The 24,009-nt window shown below is 32.8% G+C and overlaps 1 protein-coding gene and 1 long non-coding RNA gene across 2 annotated transcripts; both read left to right on the forward strand.

Moving 5' to 3' along the window:
- The first annotated feature begins 1,261 nt into the window (after positions 1–1,261).
- LOC130979456 (uncharacterized) lies at positions 1,262–8,022 on the forward strand. The gene is made up of 4 exons (XR_009086647.1): positions 1,262–1,489; positions 2,223–2,354; positions 3,639–3,724; positions 7,844–8,022. It is a non-coding gene; the product is annotated as an uncharacterized LOC130979456 (long non-coding RNA).
- Positions 8,023–9,031: 1,009 nt separating this feature from the next.
- On the forward strand, positions 9,032–11,846 carry LOC130980700 (uncharacterized). Its single transcript, XM_057904355.1, has 5 exons — positions 9,032–9,196; positions 9,287–9,379; positions 9,489–9,596; positions 10,672–11,065; positions 11,635–11,846. The coding sequence occupies exons 1-4, from the start codon at positions 9,032–9,034 to the stop codon at positions 11,056–11,058; spliced, it is 753 nt and encodes a 250-aa protein (XP_057760338.1). The 3' UTR covers positions 11,059–11,065; positions 11,635–11,846.
- Positions 11,847–24,009: the final 12,163 nt, after the last annotated feature.

The raw sequence follows: 24,009 nt of genomic DNA on the forward strand, positions 1-24,009 counted from the left end.
TTTCTCAGCGACCAATTTAGCGACAAAAAAAGTGGTCATCATTTAGCGACCGATTTAGCAACCAATATCGTTTGGTAATAGTTTGGTAGCATTGGTTGAAAATCAGTTGCTAATATCGGTCGCTAATCGTTAGCGACCGAAGTTGGTCGCTATTCTTAAATTTGTGACTAAGGTTTTAGCAACCACCAGAATCGGTCGCTAAATCGATCGTTATTCTGGTAATTTGTTGTAGTGAAAGAGATTGATGAAAACATCGTTGCCAATTTACACCTGGTTATGGTAGATCCTATACTATAAAACATCTTAGAGAATAAGATAACAAAGAAGATTTGGAAAGCACTTATTAGGTTATACAAGGAAAAATCACTTCACAACAAGATATTTATAAAAAGGAGTCTTTATATTTTTCTTATGAGTGAATCTACATCTGTGATGGATTACATCAACAATCTTAATACTGTATTTTAACAACTGACATCCATCGAATGTCAAATTATAGAGAATGAATGTGCTAAGCTTCTTCTCCAAAGTTTACCATATTTGTATGATCAATTTATCATCAACATAACAAATAAAGATAACCAAACAGAAAGCTCAAAGCAAACAGAAATTTTATCGGTGATAAGAAGCAGATCAAGGCAACATGACTCTAGTGGCACTACAACATTTTTGAGCTATTGCAACATGTGCGATAAATAACCCTTAAAAAGTGTTGTTTAAAGTGGTTAAAAGCATCACTTAAAATTTATTGCAAAAAATAAAGCTAATATAACACCTTGTTAATAAATGTTATTTTTGATCAATTTAAAAAATATATAAAAACGTTGCTTTAATAAATTAAACAAACAACATTTATAATACTTATATATTACATTTAACAAATGTTGCTATATTAAATATATAAAAACAACTATTATAAAAATAATATATTACTTTTTTTTAAAATTGCCTTTAGATTTATTTTAGACTTCACGTTTCAAGTGTTGCTTAAAATTTTTTAATATTTTTTAAAAAACAAAAATAAATTATATTGTGCAGAGAAAGAGAAAAAGAGGGAGAAGAAAACCCCAATCTATTACAAAATGTTTCGTTCCTAAAACCACAACCCTAACAAAATCACAAAATCCTAAATCCATTCCAAATGTTTCGTTCCTCTGTTGTTCTTCAATCCATTCAATGATGACGCGCGTTTCTTTATTGAGCTTCGATCTCAATTTCTGCTCGCTAATGAGCTTCGATTTTTTCTTCTCGTGAATGTGCTTCGATCTTCTCTGCTCGTCAATGTGCTTCGATCCTCTGCTCCTCTCCTCGTTGAGCTTCGATTCTCTACTCGTTGAGATTCAATCATCTGCTTGTTGAGCTTCGGTCCTCTACTTCTCTTTTCGTCGAGCTTCGATCCTCTCTGCTCGCGTTCATCACCATCAGTCACTGTTCGATTATCACTGCTCGTGTTTTTGGTGAGATTCTCATTTTTGGCATTCTTCTGCAGGTATTGATGATTCTACTGTTCTTTTTTCTGCTCTATTTTAGCACCTGTTTATATATCCTTCCTATTGACAAGTTTAGGTCACACAAATAGTATTCCTGTTGTTACTTTGGAGGGTTTGGGTGGTGATGGTGTTTTTGGAGGGTTTGGGTGATGGTTATTGTGGGTAGCAAGCGAAGGAGCTTGAGAAATTGGTGATGGAACATATGGAGGATTAGATGATGGTTGTTATGAGCAGGGGAAGGAGCCTGTAGTGGAGTTGGAGTATGATAACGTGGTTGAGAAATTAGTGTTGGTACATATGGAGAAGGTGATGATCTTGGTGTTCCTGGTGGAACAATTGGAGTGTATGGAGGGTTAGGTTGATGATTGTTATGGCCGGGGGAAGGAGCGGCTTTTGGTGGAACTATTGGAGTGTATGGAGGGTTATGGCCAGAGGAAGGAGCAGCTTGCGGTGGAGTTGGAGTAACATATGGTGGAATAATAGGAGTATGGCCAGGGGAAGGAGCTTTTGGTGGTGTAGGAGTAACATACGGTGGTGATGGAGTTTTTGGTGGGACTACTGGAGTGTATGGAGGGTTATGGCCAGGGGAGGGAGCTTGTGAAGGGGGGATGATGATTAACTTAAATAACATTTACTACTTTTCTGCCAGTATTGAATTGCCTATGTGCTTCACAAAATAATTTCTTTAGAATCTCTATTTAACTGTGTAACCTGTCTTATTCAAATTTATAGGCTGCTTTTCTATTAGCTTTGGTTGGATCATAAGTTGCATATTCTGCTGCACAAGCTACAGTGGTAACTCTCTCGGAGGCTTACAAAACAACTAAAAATCACGATCATTTCCAAGAAACACATCACTACAAGGTGAGAATGATGAATATCTTTGGCTTAAGGTTACGAGCTTCTGAATTAATTAAGGTAATGGTCAAAATGGAGGTTATCTTGAAATGGATGGATCAATCTTCATCATGTACTTATTGGACTAGTTTTTGAAACGTGTTTTCTAAATTATGTGAATCTATACACTATGCTGCAATTTTTTCCGTTTGTTTTTCTTCCTTCCCTCTTTTTCTGGAGCTGATATAGTATGTTCATGTGATTCTCAACAGAAAGTGAAAAATTTAACTTATTAACTCATTTTTCTCAGTATAATGCTGGCTTTGTTTCTGATGCAGAAGCTGGTATTAAACCTTAGCTTGTTAATAAATATTTCTGCAACTGACCTTTTCTTGAAAATAGCAAGACCTGCCGTTTTGATGCTTGTGAAGATCCAGAATATAGAATTTTAAATTTTAATGATGTCACTTAATTTGAATTTGTGATTTTTAATCAACTATATATATATTTAATAAACAATGTAATCGGTAAAGGAAAAGTAATAAATGATTATATAAAACAACTAAGATCTCGTATAGTATAGTAAAAGATTTAGATTCGTTCAATGCTGAGAGCTTAAGATAACAGGATCAAGTATATTTTATGATCTTGCTTCCAAATGAACAAGCAGCTATATTGATTAAAATTTTTAGTACAGTTTGGTTCTCTTTATTTCCAATTTCGGTAAAACAATTAACAGTGATACATGTGTGTGTGTGTCTATATATATATATAACAGTGATACATGTGTGTGTGTGTCTATATATATATATATATATATATATATATATATATATATATAATTTGATTTAGGGGAAGAGAAGGAGTAATAAAATGAATTATAGGAATAGGTAGGTTGAAATTGAGTAAGTGATGGGATAATTAGGTAGTTAGGAGTGTTAGTTAAGCATGCATGCAAGACACAAAATTCACCTGAATCCTTACCCATGCTATGGGAATGTACCATTTCATGAATTCCATATTCCCCGTAAACAAAACAATAAGGAATATATAACTAATTTTTGTCATGGGCTTAGTCTTATAAGCAGAACCCATCTAACTTGTACGGTTCTATTTAAAAACATTCAGTTTATATATAACTATTTTTTTGTTATACCAAAATTTCATATACCTACTCAAATTTCTTTGCATTAGCCCACTAGTAATAACTAATCTATAATAAGTATTTCATTAAATTGGTCTTCTTTCATTTTTTCAATTACTTTTTATTTATTTCTGTTACACTAATCTCTGGTTTTTTTTTTCTTGAAGGAGATTGATAAAAAAATATTTACGGATCTTTGATAAACACTAAGTGCAAATTGTGCATATATAGCAAATTGTTGCGGCATGACCTCGTAAGATATTTCTATCTTATGCTTATTTGCTTTTATATGTTTATGTTATTCTTTTGCACTTTTTTATGTAACAAAATACTGATTGTTTAATTAAAAATTAAAATATAAAAGCATTTTTATTTTAAAATATATATTTTCAAAAGTAATTATTAATATTTCTTTTAGAATAATAAAAGAATTATGATTAGTTTGTATTTACTTAGCTTTTTAGAATAATAAAAGAATTATTAATATTTCTTTTAAGATATAAAAGCATTTTTTTAATATTTCTTTTTATATATTTTATATTGAGCAACCGTGTATATATAACAAGTTTCAGATTTCATTTTGATAAAAGAAAATTATTTTTAGCTGGTGTTTAAGACCATAATCATTTTTAGTTTAATAGTAATATTACTATGAACAATTAGGTTTTCCCAGGACTCATCCAAGAACTGGATGAGTTTACCAAGACATAGCCAAGAGTTTAGAGACGGCGTCAATAGATTCTTGGACTATGCTTACTCCGTTGGAAATCCTCAAGGAGAGGAAATTCTATGTCCTTGTGCAAAATGTTGCAACTTCCTTTGGGGTCAAAGAGTCTATTTATAGCGATTTAATATGCTTTGGATTTGTCAAGGGCTATACACGATGGGTTAATCATGGGGAAAGTGTAATTGGTATGGATGTCGATACTGGTGATACCGATGAGATTTATTCATGCGATGACATTGAAGGCTTGCTAGACGAAAGGTTTAGGAATGTGGCAGATGTTGAGGGAGAAAAAGAAGGTATGAACGAAGATGCAAAGAAGTTCTATAATTTGGTTGATGAGGCTAGTAAGGAACTATATCCTATTTGCAAGGGATTTTCTACGTTATCTTTCACCATCCGACTATACTTGTTGAAGTGTCTACATGGATGGAGCAATGCCTCGTTCACTTCCCTCCTGGAGTTGTTGAAAGAGGCTATTCCTAACTTGAATCTCCCTTCTTCTTTCAACAAAGCCAAGGCTATGGTGAGAGATTTAGGTCTTGATTATAAAAAGATTGATGCATGCCCAAATGACTGCATGCTATATTGAAAAGAGCACGAGAATGAAACATGTTGCCATGAATGTGGAACTTCTCGTTGGATTGAGCCTACGGTAGTTGAAGGTGACATATCTTCAAAGAAAGCTCACAACATTCCTGCAAAGACATTACGGCACTTTCCTCTAATTCCCAGGCTTCAAAGGCTATTCATGTGCTCAAAGACCGCTAAGAATATGAGTTGGCATCAGGAAGAGCGTAAAAAGGATGGAAAGCTAAAGCATCCTGCCGATGGTCAGTCATGAAAAGATTTTGATAACCGACATTTAGAATTCGCCAAGGAACCTCGTAACTTGAGACTTGGTTTGGCGAGCGATGAATTCAATCCGTTTCGAACCATGAGTATATCTCATAGCACATAGCCGGTTATTTTAATGACTTATAACTTGCCACCATGGATGTGCATGAAACAAGAATACTTCATGCTTTCTCTGTTGATCCCGGGAACAAAATCGCCAGGAAATGATATTGACGTGTACCTGCAACTATTGATTGAGGAATTAAAAGAGTTATGGGAACTTGGGATAGAAACATACGATGCCGCAAGAAATAAAACTTTTCAAATGCATGCAGCTCTCTTATGGACAATTAGTGATTTCCCTACATATGCAATGTTATCCGGGTGGAGTACAAAAGGAAAACTAGCTTGCCATTCTTGTAACTATGGGACTTGTTCTAGTTATCTTACACATAGTCGGAAGATGTGTTATATGGGTCATCGGTTTTTGTTTGCCCGAGGAACATCCATGGAGAACTAATAAGAGGTCATTTAATGGAAAAGAAGAACATCGAAAAGCTCCACCATTGCTAGAGGGCATGGAAGTTTTAAGTCACTTAGATTCTATGGAGAACTCCTTTGGGAAGACAAAAAAAAAAGTTGAATGAAGGCTCGTGGAGGAAAAGGTCAATCTTTTTTTATTTACCTTACTGGAAGTATAACACATCAAGACACAATCTTGATGTAATGCATATAGAAAAGAATATAGTTGACAGTATTCTTGAAACTCTCTTGGATATATCTGGCAAGACAAAAGACCACCTAAATGCTCGATATGACTTGCAAGAAATAGGCATTCGTAAGAATCTTCATCCAAAAGAAATAAGAGGTCATAGAAAAGTGAAGTTTGCAAAAGCATGTTTCTCCATGACTAAAGCTGAGAAATCAATTTTTTGTGATGTCTTGAAGAAAGCAAAACTACCTGATGGTGCTGCCTCAAATATTTCTCGATGTGTGAACCTTGCAGAAAGAAAAGTATCTGGTTACAAGACTCATGATGCCCATTTTATGTTGCATTATTTACTGCAAATTCCCATCAAAAGTATACTTCCAAATTCGGTTGCAATCCCTTTAATTCGGCTTGGCTCTTTTTTTGTCAGTTATGTCAAAAGGTTATTACATTAGATGAGATAAATCAATTGGAAGCAGAGATTGTGATAACACTATGCCAATTAGAGAGGATTTTTCCTCCTTCATTTTTTGACATAATGATGCATTTGCCTATTCATTTGGCTAATGAAGTGAGACTAGGCGGCCCAGTTCAATTTCGGTGGATGTATCCTCCCGAAAGATACATGTGTACTTTGAAGTCATATGTTCGAAATAGAAGTCGTCCAGAAGGATCTATTGCGGAGGCCTACTTGGTTGATGAGTGTTTGACTTTTTGCTCACGTTATTTACATGATGGTGTTCAAACAAAATTGAATAGAATACCCCGGAATAATGATGCTAATGACTTTGAAGCGAAAATTCCACATTCATTTCCAATTTTGTTTCCTAAGAAAGGCTGTCCATTGGGAGCAAAGAAGGGTGAGCTTTTTTCTCTTGACGACAAGTCTCAAAACCAAGCCCATAGCTATATATTATTGAACTGTGGAAAAATTGAAGACTATGTTAGGTAACTGTCCATTTATTGAACTGTCCATTTCTTTTAATTTTTTTAATTATGAATCATGGTATTATTTCTAAGTTTTACTTACGAAAATCCTAATTTTGGATTTAGAGAGCATGATGCTGATCAACAAGGAACAAGTTGGGTGAAAGCTAAGAACCATAGTATGACCTTTTCCTCATGGTTTAAAGGACGTGCCATGCGTTAAAATGTTCCAGATTGGATTAAAGAGCTTTCTAGAGGGCCCAATGAGATTGCAAAAAGATATTCGGAGTATTTTATCAATGGGTATAGATTTCATACTAGGCAACGTGAGGCAAGACGCAAGATGCAAAATAGTGGTGTAACTTTAGTTGCGTTGACTACGAGCTTTGCAAGTGCAAAGGATCCAAATCCAATTCGTGCAAAAATTTCCTACTATGGCAGAATAAATGATATAATTGAGTTAGACTACTTTGACAATTTTAAGGTTGTATTGTTTATATGTGACTGGTATGAGACTCAAGAGGATGGCTATGGCTCTTCATATGTTCAATTCAACAAAAAATGCTATCAAGAAGAGCCTTTTGTGTTGGCATGTCAAGTACACCAATGCTTTTATGTGCAAGATCCATTTGATCAAAATAAACATTATGTTATGAAGTCAATTCCAAGGGATTTATTTAACATAGGTGACGAAGCTGATGTTGATCCCCAAGCTATTTATGAAAAAGAGCCATCTGATCAGTCAATGGGTCCTTCTATACCCAATGATAATGGTGAAATTGATTTGATTAGGGGTGACTTGCACGAAGTTGTTATAGATGCTTCAAAAGGAGTTCTTCTTTCACAAGAATATAACACAGAATCAGAAGATAATTCCGAAGACGACATTGAATGATTTATACTTTTTTCCTTCATTACACTAAATAGTAGGGAAGTGGAATGAAAGATGTATATACTTTAAATTTTTAATTGTATTAAACAGTAGAAAAGTAGAATGAAAGATGTATCACTTTTTTTATATATGTGTCTTATGGCATGCCTTCTTGTTTATTTCTATTAAATAGTAGTTTTCTTCTTTTTTATTAACATACAGCAGCTATAGCATAACTGATTAATTTTATTTCCTTTTTATTTTTAAGGTTCTAATAGAATAGGTTTATTTTATTTTATTTCAGAAATACAATGGAAACAAGAACTACTCTAAAGCGGAGAAGACTGGTAAAACAGTATCAAAGCAACAAGGAATTCATGCAGAAAAATACAGCAAAAATTCATAAGAAGCAGCATTTTATCTCTCCCATGATGGCTGGTGGTCATAGACAAAAGAGAGTGACTCCTATGCCTTCTAAGCAAAGCACTCAAAAAGAAGTCCCAATTTCCAAAAGAATGAAAAGTACGCCGAACCAGAAAATTGTAGCTAGTGAAGAAGAACCAGAAAATCTTAAAAAGCGTCCAACCATGGGTATGGATAAATTTTTGGAGACACATGGGATTCATTTGGAAAGAGAAGATGACGATTTTGAACCAAGTGCTGAAAACGAAAGATCTATTCAAGAAAAGCAACAAAATCTTAGGAAGATAAATACAAAATCAAGTTGTCAAGCCATGACACTTGATACATTTTTGGAGACAAATGGGATTCATGTGGAAGGAGAGGAGGAACATAGTGGAGCAAATGCTAATGAAGTTGGAGATGATGATGATGATGATTTCTCGGATGATGAGGACTATGTTGGTGAATATGAAGATGCAGTTCTTCATGGTGATGACAATCACCTTATGGAAACTAACAATGTTAAAGGTGCTGTACTTTATACATAATTATCATTTTACTTATTGATTAGCATGTATAGCTATATAATTTATTTAAATGGTTAAATTGCACATATTTATAGATACTCCAAAGACTAGAAGGACACGAAGAAAAACAAGGTGTGCTAAAATCCATGCAAGAAGTTGGGAAGAAAGAGAAGAGGTGACTTTTTATGAAGGACAAACAGTGGGACCAACTCCAAGAAGAGTGAAGGATTTAACTTACTTTATTGGAACAATGGGAAGGAATAGTGATTTCATAACATTGATGTACACTAGTTGGAAAGTTGTGCCCCTCAAAGTCAAAAAGCGCATATGGAAATATATTAACATAAGTGTTTTATTTCTCATCTATTTTTTATGATCTGAAAATTTTTAATTTATGGCTTAGCTATAGTTTTGTGAAAATATATAGCTGTTGTTTTATGCTGCAGTTCTCTTTATTTTTAGTGTTCTTGAATTGTCATTTTCAATTTCGTATGGCTTAGCTATAGTTTTGTACTTTTTTGTAGTCAAAGTTCATTCTTCCAAAAGAGGGGAAAGAGTAGGTGATGACTGGTGTTCGAGAAGCTTGGAAAGGTTACAAAACAAGAATCAAGGGAAAGCATTTTGAGATATATAACAACATTGAAGATATGCTGAAAAATCGCCCTTTAGATATTCCAGAAGTTCAATTTCGAAAGTTAATTGCATATTGGAGTATTCCTTCTGTTAAGGTGAGTTGTAGAATAAATAATTCTGTTTCTTTGTCTTTTTTATGCTTTTGGTTTATTACATATAACTCCCTTTAATTTTGTTGGGTATAGGCTCTATCTCATTTAAATTCTGAAAATCGTAAAAAGCAACAACATCAACATCGAATGGGACCTATAAGTTTTGCAAGAGTGCGTAATGAAATGGTAATAATTTTGATTTCTTATAAGTGTTTTTTTGTTGTGTAATGACCATCTTAAAACTAGATAAATATTATTTTTGACCATTTTTAATACTCTTTCCCCTTACTTGTAGCGTGAAATGAATGAGAACAAAGAAGACCCATCACAGGTTGATGTGTTTGTTGCAACTCGAACTGGACGAAAAGGAAAAGAGCTCGATTCAGGAACACAAGCTGTTATTGTAAGTCATAATAAGTTGAAGTAGAATTGCCTTAATTTACAAATTGATCTGAAATAAAACTGCCTTAATTTACAGTATTATTTTAAGTCAGATTGTCCTGTATAAAACTTAAGATCCTATCCTGAATATAAAATCCTGGATTCTCTTCTACCCTTAAGATTTCCAATGGAGGGTTTAAACTAAAAAAATGTATTGTTATAGTATGTAATATGTATATATCTTGATTTTAGAGCCTTCAAAGTCAATTCCCCCTGGAGGAGGATTCTTCTTGAAAGCTAATATAATTTATAAATAACTAATTAAGTAGATTTAAAACATACATGATCATGTTTTGTGGGGTCCATAATTAAAATATACATGTGAATTGCTTATGCTTTAATTTATTTAGATATAGCAAGCGAGAAGTCAAAGATACAAATGTTAAATGATATATTACCTCTTAATTCTAATTAAAATAACAGTGACTTGTCACAGACTCACAATAGTGTCCCGTGTCCTTTTAGAGTTTGGAGTTTGGTAGGCATTAATTTAAGACAGCTTGCTTTTTTAGGTTTGAAATTAATCAAATCATCCTTTAATTTCTGTCATCTATTTATATTTAATGGGTAGCTGATATGGACATGGTTGGTAAACAGAGCTCTCAGCCATCAACTTGAATAAAATGTGTGTTTCTAGAATACATATTATTAAGTGAATACAATTTTTGTGAAAAGGACATAAAATCTAAGTTTTAACTTTTAATATGTTCATTATATCATTATTAAAAGTATTAAAAGTTTCCCTAATGAAGTTCTCATCTCAGAAACTACCATTAATGCTGCATCCCTACTCTTATTTGCTTCCATTAACTCCCTCTTGAGTGTCTCAATTGAAACTATTCACATGTCCTTAAGAACTTGAGAAACTTTTTCAGATTCAGTTCTGTTTGGGGAACTCATCATCACATTCTTGCTATGCTTCTTCTTGAACTGAGGAAATAGCCATGACATAACACCTTTACTTTTAGGCTGTTTTGGAAAAAAGCATGAGAATCAGTGAGTGGAACAAGCTAAAATTGTTATGTTTTTTTTAATAGGATAAACTTAAGAGCCACCAAGAAGCTGGAGACACTCCCGAGAAAGTATTTACTGCAGTATTTGGCAAAGAACAACCAGAAAGAGTTCAATGTTATGGGAGGACAATCACAAAAATATCTCTGCAGAAAGAAAGGGAGATTGCTAAAATTAAGCAACAACATGCAGAGACTATAAGTTCAATGAAAACTGAACTTCATGAGACAAAAGATAGAGTCCAAAGTTTGGAGGATCTTGTGAAGCTTCTCTTGCAACAGAGTTCTCTTGGCACAAATATTGATGAAGCACTGTCTTTATTACGAGCCAAGGAATCAACACATGATATAAATAGTAAGCAATGTTCGAATGGCAACGATCGTCCTTCCTCATCAACTCGTGATACAAAGTGATGACCAGGTATAACAAAAAAATTTGCAGTAATTTTTGTGATTTATCATTTATTGGGAATGGACTATCAACATTTTTGGCCTTTGCTTTCTCTGTCTTCTGCCATCTTACTTCATGGTAGCTTCTGCAATACACTCTTGCTATTTTTAATCAATCATCTTTTTTTCTTTTTCCTTTTTAATTACTTATTTTTGTAGCGTTATGCTACTGTGAGGAAGAAAATTTTTTCCTCATTGCTGAAATAATGTGGCTATGTTGGGGAGTGATGCGTGTTGTCACTGCAACAGACTCTAGTAATTGCTGTCTCATTCGCAGGAATGGCAGAAATTGTCAAGGGAGTTGTTTCATATCTTTATCTTTTCATTTCTTTCCCCTTTAAATTTATGTTTCAGTCATTTATATGCTGTAACTTTATAAGTTATTTCAATGGATTCTACACTAAAAAATTGAAGTATATGGATCTTGAATTATTCTGTTCCTTTGATTTTATTCTATTAGTGTTGTTTTGCTATTTTATGGATAATCATATGGTTAGAACTTAGAACAATTTGGGAGTTTTCTGACACTTGTATTTTCAGCTGACACAGGTTAAGAATTATTGCCTTAATAGGGAAGTTTGATGTTACTCGCACATAGTTATTAGGGGAGTATAACAATGGCTACTGCAGCAGTTATTGGACTCAGTGGAGGCAAGAGGATTTTGAGTTCATCATACCATTACTCTGATGTTACCAAAAAGCTTTCATTTGGCATTGATTTTGGATCCACACACTATCAGATTGTTCCAACAAAGTCAAGCATAGATATAAAATATGCAAGTAGATTGACATCTTTTTGATAAATATTAATTACTATTTTGTTATGACAATTATTGTTAGATAAGAATTTTATTATTTTGTTGAGAATTATTGATGAACATGTATTTAAAATACTAATTGAACTTTTTAATACCTATTTTAATTAGAATTTTATTATTAGTTATTTTGTCTCTTTTATAATTTTTTTCTATTGTGCACAAATTTATTTATTAATTAAAATAATTACATATGTATAAACAAAAAATTTTATTGTAAATTTTAAATTTTTTGTATTTTTATTACAAAAATAATTTTTATTTTTATCAAAAAGGCAACCCTTTTATTAGTTGCATATTTTGAATATTAGACAACACTTGTATGGTTGCATATCCTAAAGAAAAGGTAATACTTTAAAGGGTTGCATATTCAAAACTAATAGGTAACACTTTAAAGTATTGCAAATTCAAACTTATAAGCAACACATAAAAGGGTTGAATTTTATTGCAAATAGGCAATATTTTTTAGTAGTGGTCAAAATATGAGAAAAGACAACATTACAAAAGTGTTGTCTCAAAGACACCTTTGAGGTGTTGTTGTTTTTTAACCAAAGGCAACACTTACGAAATGTTGCTTTTGTTGCTCTCAAAAGCAACGCTTTTGAAACCAAAAAGTGTTGCCTTGATCTAAGGCAACGGCTGCATATGCAACGCCGCCCAAAAACGTTGCCTTAGGTCCAAAAGTGTTGCCATAGATCAAAAGCAACATTTTGTCAGCCTTTAGGCAACACTTTTTAAATGTTGCCTCAACCTGAAAATGTTGTAGTGTGGGAGTCAAAGTCGTGGTAGATTAAAGTATCAAAAGAAGAACCTTACTTTTTATAATTGTGGAAAGAAAGAACACTTGACGAAAGACTGTTGGTTCAATAAAAAGAGTACAGAGAAACTACTGAAGCAACCACCGCATATGGATGTGTTCTGAACACTTCTGATGATGGAGATGTCTTATGCATCGAAACTGCAAGTGATCATTAAGGCAACAAACCACTAGCTGATATTTGGCTATTGAATTGTGCAACAACATATCACATGATTCCACATCACAAGTGGTTTATCACTTATGAATCTGTTTCAAAAGGATCTATACTCATGGAAGATGATCATGCCTTAGAAGTTGTGAGAATTGATACCATTAAAATTAATATGTTTGATGGTCCCATCCATACAGTTCAAGTATAAAACATGCACTACAAGAAAAATACCCATTCAGGTACACTTGAAAAGTGTAGCCAAAAATGAAAAAAAAAATGATACCTTAAGAAAAGGCTACGCTTTTTAGGCTTCAGAGACACTTTTGTAGGCGATGCCTATACTAGTGTTGCCTATTCTCAAAGGCTACGCTTTTCTGTATCAAAGGCTACGTTTCTAGCCTTTGAGAATAGGGTACGCTTTTTAAGTGATGCTGTTTAGGACCAAAGGCTACGCTTTTCAGCACTAATAGTTACCATAATTCTAAAGAATAGGCTACACTTTTTAGGGCTACTGTATCACTTTATAAATGTAACAAATAGTATACCTATAGCTACTCTATATAAGTGTAGCCTTTTGTCCCTCATTTTTTTTAAAAAAAATTCTGTTTATATATATATATATATATAAATATTTGAGAATATAATTATATTCTTAATCCTGTATTTTAATTAAATTAGTTAATTATTATAAAATAAAAATGAATACATATATAATAATATCATACAATAATCTTTAAATAATAAAAATTATAATGAAACAAAGTATAATTATATAATGAACCAAAAATATTGGGATGATCATAATTTTGAGTATTCATATATCTCAAAGTAGAATAAGTATACTCATATAATGCACTTAGAGTTTACTACTAATAAACTAAGAAAAACCAAAATATTATATCATATAAATGTATCTTAGCTTCTAATAAAAGACATCATCATCAACCATACATCTTTCAATTTCCATCTTTATCAATAAACCATCATGATAAACATCTCAATCTTCATTCGCATCTTCAGAATTATTCTGCATAATTATATAAAAACATAATTATAATTTGAAAAATACAACAAGAAAAAAGTAATTAACATATTAATAACACATACAATATCCGAGCGGCATAGGATAATTCAAACTACTCTTCTTTTCATATCACCAAAAACATAAAATAAGAAACAAAATCATACTATGCTTGAATAAAAAATTAAATAAACCAAAGTCTTTTATTTTAAAATAACAATCACATTCAGGGGATACTATAAGTCACCATAAAGGACATAACTAAAAAACCGACTAACACAATTTCATACTAAATGGAAACTAAAATCAGAAACTCAAGTGCATTATGCAAGTGACAAGAAAAAAAAAATTATAGTACATAAATAATAAGTTAAATTACAACTTCATAACTAATAAAACAATCAAGGTAGAGCTATTAATAGCATGATAATAAAGTGAAAAGAAAAAGTATGCATTGTACCTTGCTATGACACGATCAACATTTTGACAAAATTCACTTGGGAGCTTTAACCAAAAACTTCAATCTGTTTGTTACCAAGTAAAATTCTAAGAGATTAGACTATAATCATATTTAGTCATGATTTATCTTCATAAATTCTAACCTGATATAGTTAAAATAAATGGAAAAAAAATAAAAAAGCTCAATTAAGGTCAGTAACTTATTTGGAAAATAAAAGCAATCTGATAATAGCCCAAAATTCAAATCCAAAGCATGAGTAACTGAGTAACTGAAAATAAAAGAAAAAGATCTTGCTTTTCAAAACTCAATTAAGATCAGTAACTTATTTGGAAAATAATAGGACATACATAAATCAAATTGAAATGTCAGAAAAAAAGCTAAAAATCATAGATGCTGCTACATCACACATCTCAATTCTTTTTCATAATAATTTTATGTCCAACAGCAACAACAACAAAAGGAGAATTTTAAGAGAAAAAAATTAAATAAAATACAAAAGGAACTGCAGCAATAGAAAGCAAATCCAAATGATAGAGAGAGCACCTAAAAAAGAAAAGGATAGAACAGAAGAAGATGTAAAATGGAATTAAAATTGTGCCTATAAAAGTATATTAGAGAAAAGGGTCAATTATAACTATAGAAGCAGCAGGGTAGGGGTGACTCATGGGCGTCGGAAAAGGGGTCAATTAGGGAGTCCACAAATGACAAAGGATTGTGTGTGTAAGGCCCAAATGAAGGTGAAAAAGTAATTAAAAATGGCATCCAAAGACGAGAAATTAAAGAATGTGAAGCTACTTTAAGAGATATTCATTAAGCTTATTTGAATGGCATTACTTAGCATTTTAAATTCAATAACCTATTGTCTATTGTAGCTCAAATTAGGAACAAGCAAATGATCAAACAAGTTGGAATTAAAAATTTTTTAATTTGTATAGTATCTATTTCTCAAGCAATCTGATAACAGCCTAAAATTTAAATCCAAAGCATGAGTAACTGAGTAACTGAAAAGAAAAGGAAGAACTCTTGCTTTTGAAAACTCAATTCAGGTTGGTAACTTATTTGGAAAATAATAAGATATACACAAATCAAATCGAAATGTCCGAAAAAAGCTAAAAATCATAGATGCTACTACATCACACATCTCAATTCTTTTTCATAATAATTTTATGTCCAAAAGCAACAAGAACAAAAGGAGAATTTTAAGGGGAAAAATTAAATAAAATATAATAGGAACTGCAGCAACAGGAAGCAAATCCAAATGATAGAGAGAGCACCTACAAAAGAAAAGAATAGAACAGAAGAAGATGTAAAGTGGAATTAAAATTGTGCCTATAAAAGTAGATAAGGGAAATGGGTCAATTATAACTATAGAAGCAGCAGGGTAGGGGAGACTCATGGGCATCGGAAAAGGGGTCAATTAGGGAGTCCACAAATGGCAGGGGATTATGTGTGTAAGGCCCAAATGAAGGTGAAAAAGTAATTAATAATGGCATCCAGAGACGAGAAATTAAAGAAGGTGAAGCTACTTTATGAGATATTCATTAAGCTTATTTAAATGGCATTACTTAGCATTTTAAATTAATAATCTATTGACTATTGTAGCTCAAATCAGGAACAAGCAAATGCTCAAACAGTTGGAATAAAAAAATTTTAATTTGTATAGTATCTATTTCTCAAGCAATCTGATAACAGCCCAAAATTCAAATCCAAAGCATGATTCTCACGAGGAAAAAAGAAGAAAAATCCAAAGTAGAAAAAATCAACAAGTTTTGAAGCAATGCACAAACCAAATAGAGTCCATACTCTGGTTTTTTCTTCAGAACACCAACTATAACATAGTATAATTTCTCAAGTGATAAAATATTCTAAAGAGTTGAAGTCACAATTCATAAACAACTATATGAGATATTCATTAAGCTTATTTGAATGGCATTACTTAGCATTCTAAATTCAATGACCTATTGACTATTGTAGCTCAAATCAGAAACAAACAAATGATCAAACAGTTGGAATAAAAAAATTAAATTTGCATAGTATCTATACTAATTAAATCTGATAATAGCCCAAAATTTAAATCCAAACCATGAATATCGCAAGGAAAAAAGAAGAATTCAAATCAGAAAAAACCAATAAGTTTTGAAATCAACTTAAATGCATCTAATCACTTCCTGAGTAGTCAACAACGCATGTTAAAAAATTCTAAACTCAATCCACCAAATTGTTCAAGAAATGGTAATTGTAGATATGGATGCAAGTTAGATTCAGAAATCAATTATGTAATCTACAAAATTCGCATGATTAAATTTTTCAGAGAAATTCTATTTTACTCTCTGCTTTTTAACTGCTTCAGCTCATCAAAATATATAATAAAAAAAACACAAAATTGGCCACCAGATGTCTGAATAAGTTCATTTGATCAAGAAAAAAACAACAAAGTCGATGAATTTTCAAAGTAACAACAACCCCAATCAGCAAGTAAAATAAATAAAAGGATACAAATTTAAGTATTAATAATTTTTCAAGCCGTTAAATGATCCAACAATGAAATAGGCGATAAGCTTGATCACAGAAAAGCATGGACTGAATCGAAATGTAGCTGAAAAATCGCAAGCTAAGACAATAGAAGAACGGACCTAGGACTTGTGGAACGAACCTACAAGAATGAGTTCTCCTACGCCGCAGTTCATCAATTCATGCTATTCACAGATTATTGTACCAAACCCCTAATTTGAAACCCTAAAATCGGAACTCTACCCTCTCAAATTTCAGAAACCAAATGAAGGTGGATGCATACCTTCTCGACGATGGTGAGTGAATGAAGAGAGACTTTCAGTTGAGCGCAGCATCGTCCTAATGTGAGCGCACAGCGAAGAGAAGCGGCGGAGTGGTGAAGACGAGTGATGGCGTCGTGAGTGGTAAAGATGAGTTAGTGTAGAGTCTTCCTGGAGTGGTGAGTGGTGACGCTGTGAGTGGTGAGTGGTGATGGAGGAGTCTTCTCTGAAATGGAATGGTGAGTGTAGAGTCTTCTCTGTTTTGGGGTACGGTGCTAAGGGCCGCGAAGAAGAAGGGAAAAGCGCAGCTAATAAGGGTGAGGGTTAAGCATTTGTTTCATCTAATTTTGCTGTGTTTAATTTGTATAGTATTTTTTTATAGGGTTTAATTTGTATATTATTATTTGGCTGTACAGTGAAAAAAATTACTAAGTGTTGAACATTTGACTTGAAATACATTAGGCATCATTTTTAAAGCGCACCTGAAACCTGACAAATAAGTTACCCTCCAAAAGCGCACTCTTTGGTGTAAAAAGTGAACCGATAGCTCTTAAGATAAGGCTATGCTTTATAAGTGATATTTATAATATCTAAGGAGACACTTTTCAAGTGATGCCACAAATATGTTTCCTATTCTCCTACAAAAAGGAAACACAGAGAAAAGCGTATCCTATTCCTAATAGGCTACGCTTTTCAAATGTAGTCTAAAAAAAGTGTGGTTGAATGGGTATTTTTCTTGTAGTGATGTGAAAGATCTGAGAAAAAATTTATTGGCTATTAGGCTATTGGATTCTCAAGCATACGAGATCAATATTGAAAGCGGATCGTTGAAGGTGACTAATGGTGCTCATGTGATGATGAAAGAAAAATGACTATCAACCAATTTATACTTGCTTTATGTAGATACTATTTGAGATGCAAAGGCATCAGTAGCATCTGCAAATCAAGAAGACACAACAATGTTGTGGCATCGCAAACTAGACCACAGGTTAAAACACAGTCTACAAATTCTTGCAGAATGTAATCTACTTCTGGGGCACAAAACAGTGAATCTACCTTTATATGAGCACTATATGACAAGCAAGCAGCATGGATTAAAGTTTGAAAAATCCACTATTAGAAGAAAACACATACAATAAGGAGCATAGTATTTTGTCTCTTTCATAGATGATTACTCACGAAGAGTGTAGGTGTTTCCCATCAAGAAAAAATCAGACGTGATTCCAGTATTCAATGAGTTTAAAGCACAAATAGAGCTTGAAACTAGAAAGAAAATAAAATGTTTGAGGACAGACAATGGAGGAGAATACATTGATGGTGATTTCATTGCATTTTGCAAGCATGAGGGTATTCAGGGGCAATTTACAGTTACATATATACCTCAGAAAAATAGTATTGTATAGCAAATGAACAAAACTATTCCACAAAGAACTTGAGCTATATTGTATACTGCAGAATTAGCCAAGTCTTTCTGGATAACAGTTAAAACAACTTACTACGTGATTAACCGATCACTATTAACACTAATGGAGATATGGCAAGGTAAGCCACCTGATCATTCTTCTCTACATATGTTTGGATGTCCTGTTTATGTAAAGTTTAATGTCCAAGAAAGAAAAAAGTTTGATCCTAAATCTAAAAAGTTGGACTTTATTGATAATGTAAAGATGTCTCGTTTGTAGGACCCCACTACTTGCAAAATTATTGTTAGTAGAGTTGTTATATTTGGCAAAATGAGCTGTAAAAGGAGTAAGAAAATAATAGCAGCACAGGAAAAAATTACTACAATATAGATGCACAATAAATTTGGAGAAAAAGACTCTTGGAGTAGAATCATAGCTGAAGTTTGCCGAACAACACGTGAACTAAGAAGACCATCATGGCATGCTGACTCTATCATGACTTTCCATGATACATATTGTTTTATCGAAGATGGAGAACCATCAACTTTTCAAAAGGCCGTAAAAAGTCCAAATTCTTCTTTATGGATGACAATCACACAAAAAAATAATAAAAGCATTACATAGAGACAAACACAAGATGTGGGAGTTTTACTCATTTCCAAGAAAAGCCATCGATAATAAATGGGTCTACAAAATCAAGTGTTACAATCACGACCAAATAGAATGTTATCATGCAAGACTGGGGTGAAAGAATTTGCTAAAAAAAAGGTATTGATTTCAATAAAATATTTTTTTTAGTAGTTAGAATCTATACAATTAAAGTAGTTTTTGCTATATGTATTGCATATGATTTACATAGAGCAATTAGATGTAAATGATATTTTTTTCATAGTGAACTTGAAGAAGAGATATATATAATCTAACCAGAAGGTTATGAAGAACAAAAAAAAAAAACTTGTTTGCAGGTTAACCAAATCTCTATACATCTTAATGTAGATGCCAAGATATTGGTATAAGATATTTGATTCCTTCATTATTAGCCATGAGCCCATGATTATAACAGACTTCACTCAGACCATTGTACATATTGCATGGGATCTAATAATAATGATTTTATTATTCTGTTGTTATATATGGATGACATCTTGGTGATAGGCCCCAACAAATATTGTGTCTAGGAATTAGAGGGGCAGTTGGCTATGGAGCTTGATACGAAGGATTTTGGACCAGTAAACAAGATTTTAGGATGTAGATTTGTCGAGATAGAAAAATAGGAAGATTTTTCTACCCAAAAAAATTATTTGAGGAAAGTTTGACGGCACTTCAACATGTAAGTGTGTAAGTTAATATTTAGCCCACTTTTCGTCAATTTTAAATTTTCTTCTGAGATGTGTCCTAGCAGTAAAGCAGAGAAGATAGAAATATCTTGAGTACCATATTCATTTGCAGCGAGAAATTATTTGTACCAAATTAGATATCACTTAATATGTTAGTATGGTTTAGCAAATTCATGGCGTAAATCCAGGAAAAGAGGAAGAGGATCCTGAAATATATCAAACGAAACTCTAATGTCACTTTATATTTTGGAGGATTTGAACTTACCATCAAAAGTTATGTTGACGCAAGTTATGTGTTCACACTTGTAGGAGTTGCAGTAAAATAGTTATCAAAATTATAAACTATTGTAGCGCTATCAAGTATCAATCGTGTAAGGAAATAATTTAGTTGCCAAAGATTATGGAGGGATTCGAACACAAACAGGATATGATTCCAGTATTTTACGATAGTCAGAGTAGTGTCTTGCACATTGCAAGGAATTCAGTCTTTCACTTAAGAATAAAACACATAGGCATTCAATATTATTTTGTTCATGAAATAATAGACGAAGTAAAAGTGGATATGTAAAAAATTTACACCAGTAATAATCTTGCAGATATCATGATAATATCAATTAATATAAATAAATTTGATTAGTGCAGATTTTTTCTTGGCCTATTAAAATATAGAAGCATGCATGGATATAATAAATAATAATATAAAAAATGAGTTAGTTAAAAAATCTCAAAATTAATTTTGAGAGGAAGATTGTAAAAGTATCAAAGTTAATTTTGGCAATTATTAATACATGACTATGAAATTTAACTAGAAGACTTTATAATCAAATATTTAGCCAAATTGGTATTAAAGGAGCAATGTTTGACTTTTGTCAAACAACTTATGCATGTTGACACCAAGTTTCAGCTTCTTAGTAACAAATATAAAATTGAATATCAAAAAGTTAGTTGACTACTTTCTAACTTTAAATCGGCTTTTGATAATCACAAGAAGTTTTTAATCTTTTTTATCGTCATAGATATAACAACTTATTATTCATTGCCTTATGCTTAAGTCATAATTTAATTATGGTTTGATGTTACGACACACGACTCGGATATAAATACTTATGTATAAAAAAAAATTAAACTAGAAGCCTGTAAGAGAATTTAAACTTCGGATAAAAGATAATTTGTCAATTCTTCACACTCGATAAAATATATAAGTGCGTTGGAAGAAAGGTAGATAATTAAAAACTTGAAGAAAGAATAAGAGTAAGAGACATATATAAGTATATATAAAATATCTACTAGTCTCGGCTCGCGAAGATTAGACCGGCTAGAGTTACCACAATGAAACATTGATAAACATACCATATCTTTCCAAAATACATCATAAGCCTTTAAAGGCAAGTTTTCATAATAAATACATCATATAAGTTCTTTTCCAAAAGGATGAGAGAATCTAAATTCAAAATAAAATAAAAGGTCTTCTTCACTGTCTTTCACATAAACCTCCCGCTCATTGAGAAGCGTTGGGACCTGCATCTGAAAAGTAATAATTTTCACAACGGGTGAGAACATCATCCTTTACAGGATTCTCAGTAGGACAATAATTCTAAATAGAGACTATGTAAAACTACATGAGCCTGCTAGACAATCCTAATCTCTAACATCTCATTGATCCAAGCATAGAGATCTCACTAAACCAAAAATAGGGTAATTAAGCTAAGCATACCACTGTACTAGAAATTTATAATCTCAGTCCTTCACAACACCTCTTAGCCTTCCTTTTTTTTAATATTACAGTCTATCAGCATATGATTCAGCAACTCAGTATCAAAACTCAATTATCCACAAACCTCCAACCACCATATTCTCATCAGGAACAACCCCCTCAGCGTCACCATTGCCAGCATGAAGGATCTCTCAGTTGTTCAAACACATACAAAGCAATACAAGGAATACACAAGTAGAGAGAATAGATAAAGCAATTGGATCAAATAGCATATAAATACGGTTAATCAAGAAGGCAAACCAAATACAAGATGCACACTCAAATAATACATACAAATGCAAATTATGCATGTCTGTCCTACGGCCAATGAACTCATATGTCGGTTATACAGCCAAACCCGACATGTCTGGTAGCGAACCTTAGATAGTCACTCGGTGCGCGTAACCCCAAGGGAAATTCACTTCCCTTGGAGGAATCATCCGAAAAGGTCTAAGTGTCCGACCACATCTTGCGACGGAGGATCAACAAATACCAACCCGAAGCAAGCGGGACAAAACCACAATATTTGCGTCTACTCGGGAAGCTCAATCTCGACCCGGAGTAAGTGGGGCAAACCTCTACATCTACTCAAAGAGCTCAAATCATCTCAACTAGGAGCAAGTGAGGCGAAGCACACTCTTGTATCTACCTAGGGCGATCAAATCATCTCAAGCTGGAGTAAGTGGGACGAACTATACTTTTGTATTTACCCAAAGAGCTCAAATAATTTTAATCAAACTCTTCTTTTTTACCCATTCATGTCAACGCATCCTCTTCAATTACTTATAATTCATTCTAATCTCAACCTGGAATAAGTGGGACGAACCACTGCATCTATCTGGAGAGCTCAAATACATATCAATTGATTTTCAATCACAATCCATCAAAATCATTATCGCTCTCAATCATATCTCGTCATCTCAAGTATTCATAGATATACATATACACATAATCTTCATCATCATCATCTCATTTCAATAATATTAACCCATTATTAATATAAATCTCCCACTCCACAATCTCCCTCAATATCAATTTAACCCATTCAATGTGTTCGCACTCATTTCAAAGCCTAAAAACTAGCTATCAGACCTTAATTAGGGCTTACAGGGGTTAAAAGTGGATTGGATAGGTTAAAATAGTTAAAAACATATTTTCTAAAAGCAGGGTGGTCTTGCGTACGCATGCCTCATGCATACGCACAAGTCCACTTTTACCCTCACGCATGGTATTCACATGGTACTTGCAAGAAATCTTTTAAATTTTGGAATGCCCATCATGCATACGCATGATCTCAAAATTCTGCAACTTCTGCAAAATTCAATTTTGAAACTAAATTTTCAAACATTCATAACTTTTTTGTTAAAAATGATTTTTCGTCCGTTCTTCGAACGTCATAAAATAGACAAACCCAATTTTCATTTACAACAAGTTCCATAGAATTCAGAAGTTCGAGGGCTAAGCTATGGCCCATCGAATGTCATCAAAATCCATTTTACCCCAAAAAATTTTACATAACAATTTTCACCAATTCCAGTTCAAAATCATTCCAATACCACTTCTAAGCTCGCTCAATATACATTTATCAATTCTCTACTTTTTCTAATCATTCAACACCCATTTAATCAATTTCTCAAGACAATCTCAACATACACACTCATACAAACAAAATTCAGAATCAATCATTATCAAATATCTCATTTTCATACAACATTTCATGACACTTACCTCAATGTACCACATAGAGAATTTTTCACCCTATCACGGCCTCCGGCCCAATTCCACGTCTATCACCTTTATAAAAATCAAACTACATTTCATTTTAACACAATCTCAATCATACCAACATATATTATAATGTCTAATTGTAACAACAATACATAACACTTCTCAATTCATCCCAAAACTCATTATTATCATTCTCAATTTTATACCAAAACACATTAACTAACACAATACTCATACTAACCATTATTCAAGTATATCAACAATCAAATTCCATTCAACCTATCCTAGGGGCAAGTAATCTAGATTTTCAAATAACCTTACATAATACCTACTCAAAACTACAATCTTTACCTTAATGTCGCAATTCCAAGCTTCCAAGCTTTCCTTTCCCAAGTTCCACAAAGCCAAGCTTCTAATTACTCAATCTAACACCGTATCATATAATGTGGCACAATATCAAAACTAATGCTCATAATAATTGATGAACCAAGAGAGAAAAAGAGTTTCTTACCTTTACCTACAGAAATTAGTGATGGATACCACCAAGAACACAAGTTAGAGAACTCCTATAACATCAAAATCACCAATAAAATCCTCAATACCCAAACTCAAACACGAAATTATCTTTGAATGGAAAACTAGAGCTGATATTTTGA

The sequence above is a fragment of the Arachis stenosperma genome, chromosome 5 (genome assembly GCF_014773155.1).
Source record: "Arachis stenosperma cultivar V10309 chromosome 5, arast.V10309.gnm1.PFL2, whole genome shotgun sequence".
Lineage (NCBI taxonomy): Eukaryota > Viridiplantae > Streptophyta > Magnoliopsida > Fabales > Fabaceae > Arachis > Arachis stenosperma.

Bases quoted from the DNA above. Each gene is read 5' to 3' on its own strand.
- LOC130980700 (XM_057904355.1), top strand. From the start codon at position 9,032: ATGACTGGTGTTCGAGAAGCTTGGAAAGGTTACAAAACAAGAATCAAG. The intron at 9,197-9,286 runs GTGAGTTGTAGA...TGTTGGGTATAG, and splicing joins GGAGTATTCCTTCTGTTAAG to GCTCTATCTCATTTAAATTC. The intron at 9,380-9,488 runs GTAATAATTTTG...CCTTACTTGTAG, and splicing joins CAAGAGTGCGTAATGAAATG to CGTGAAATGAATGAGAACAA.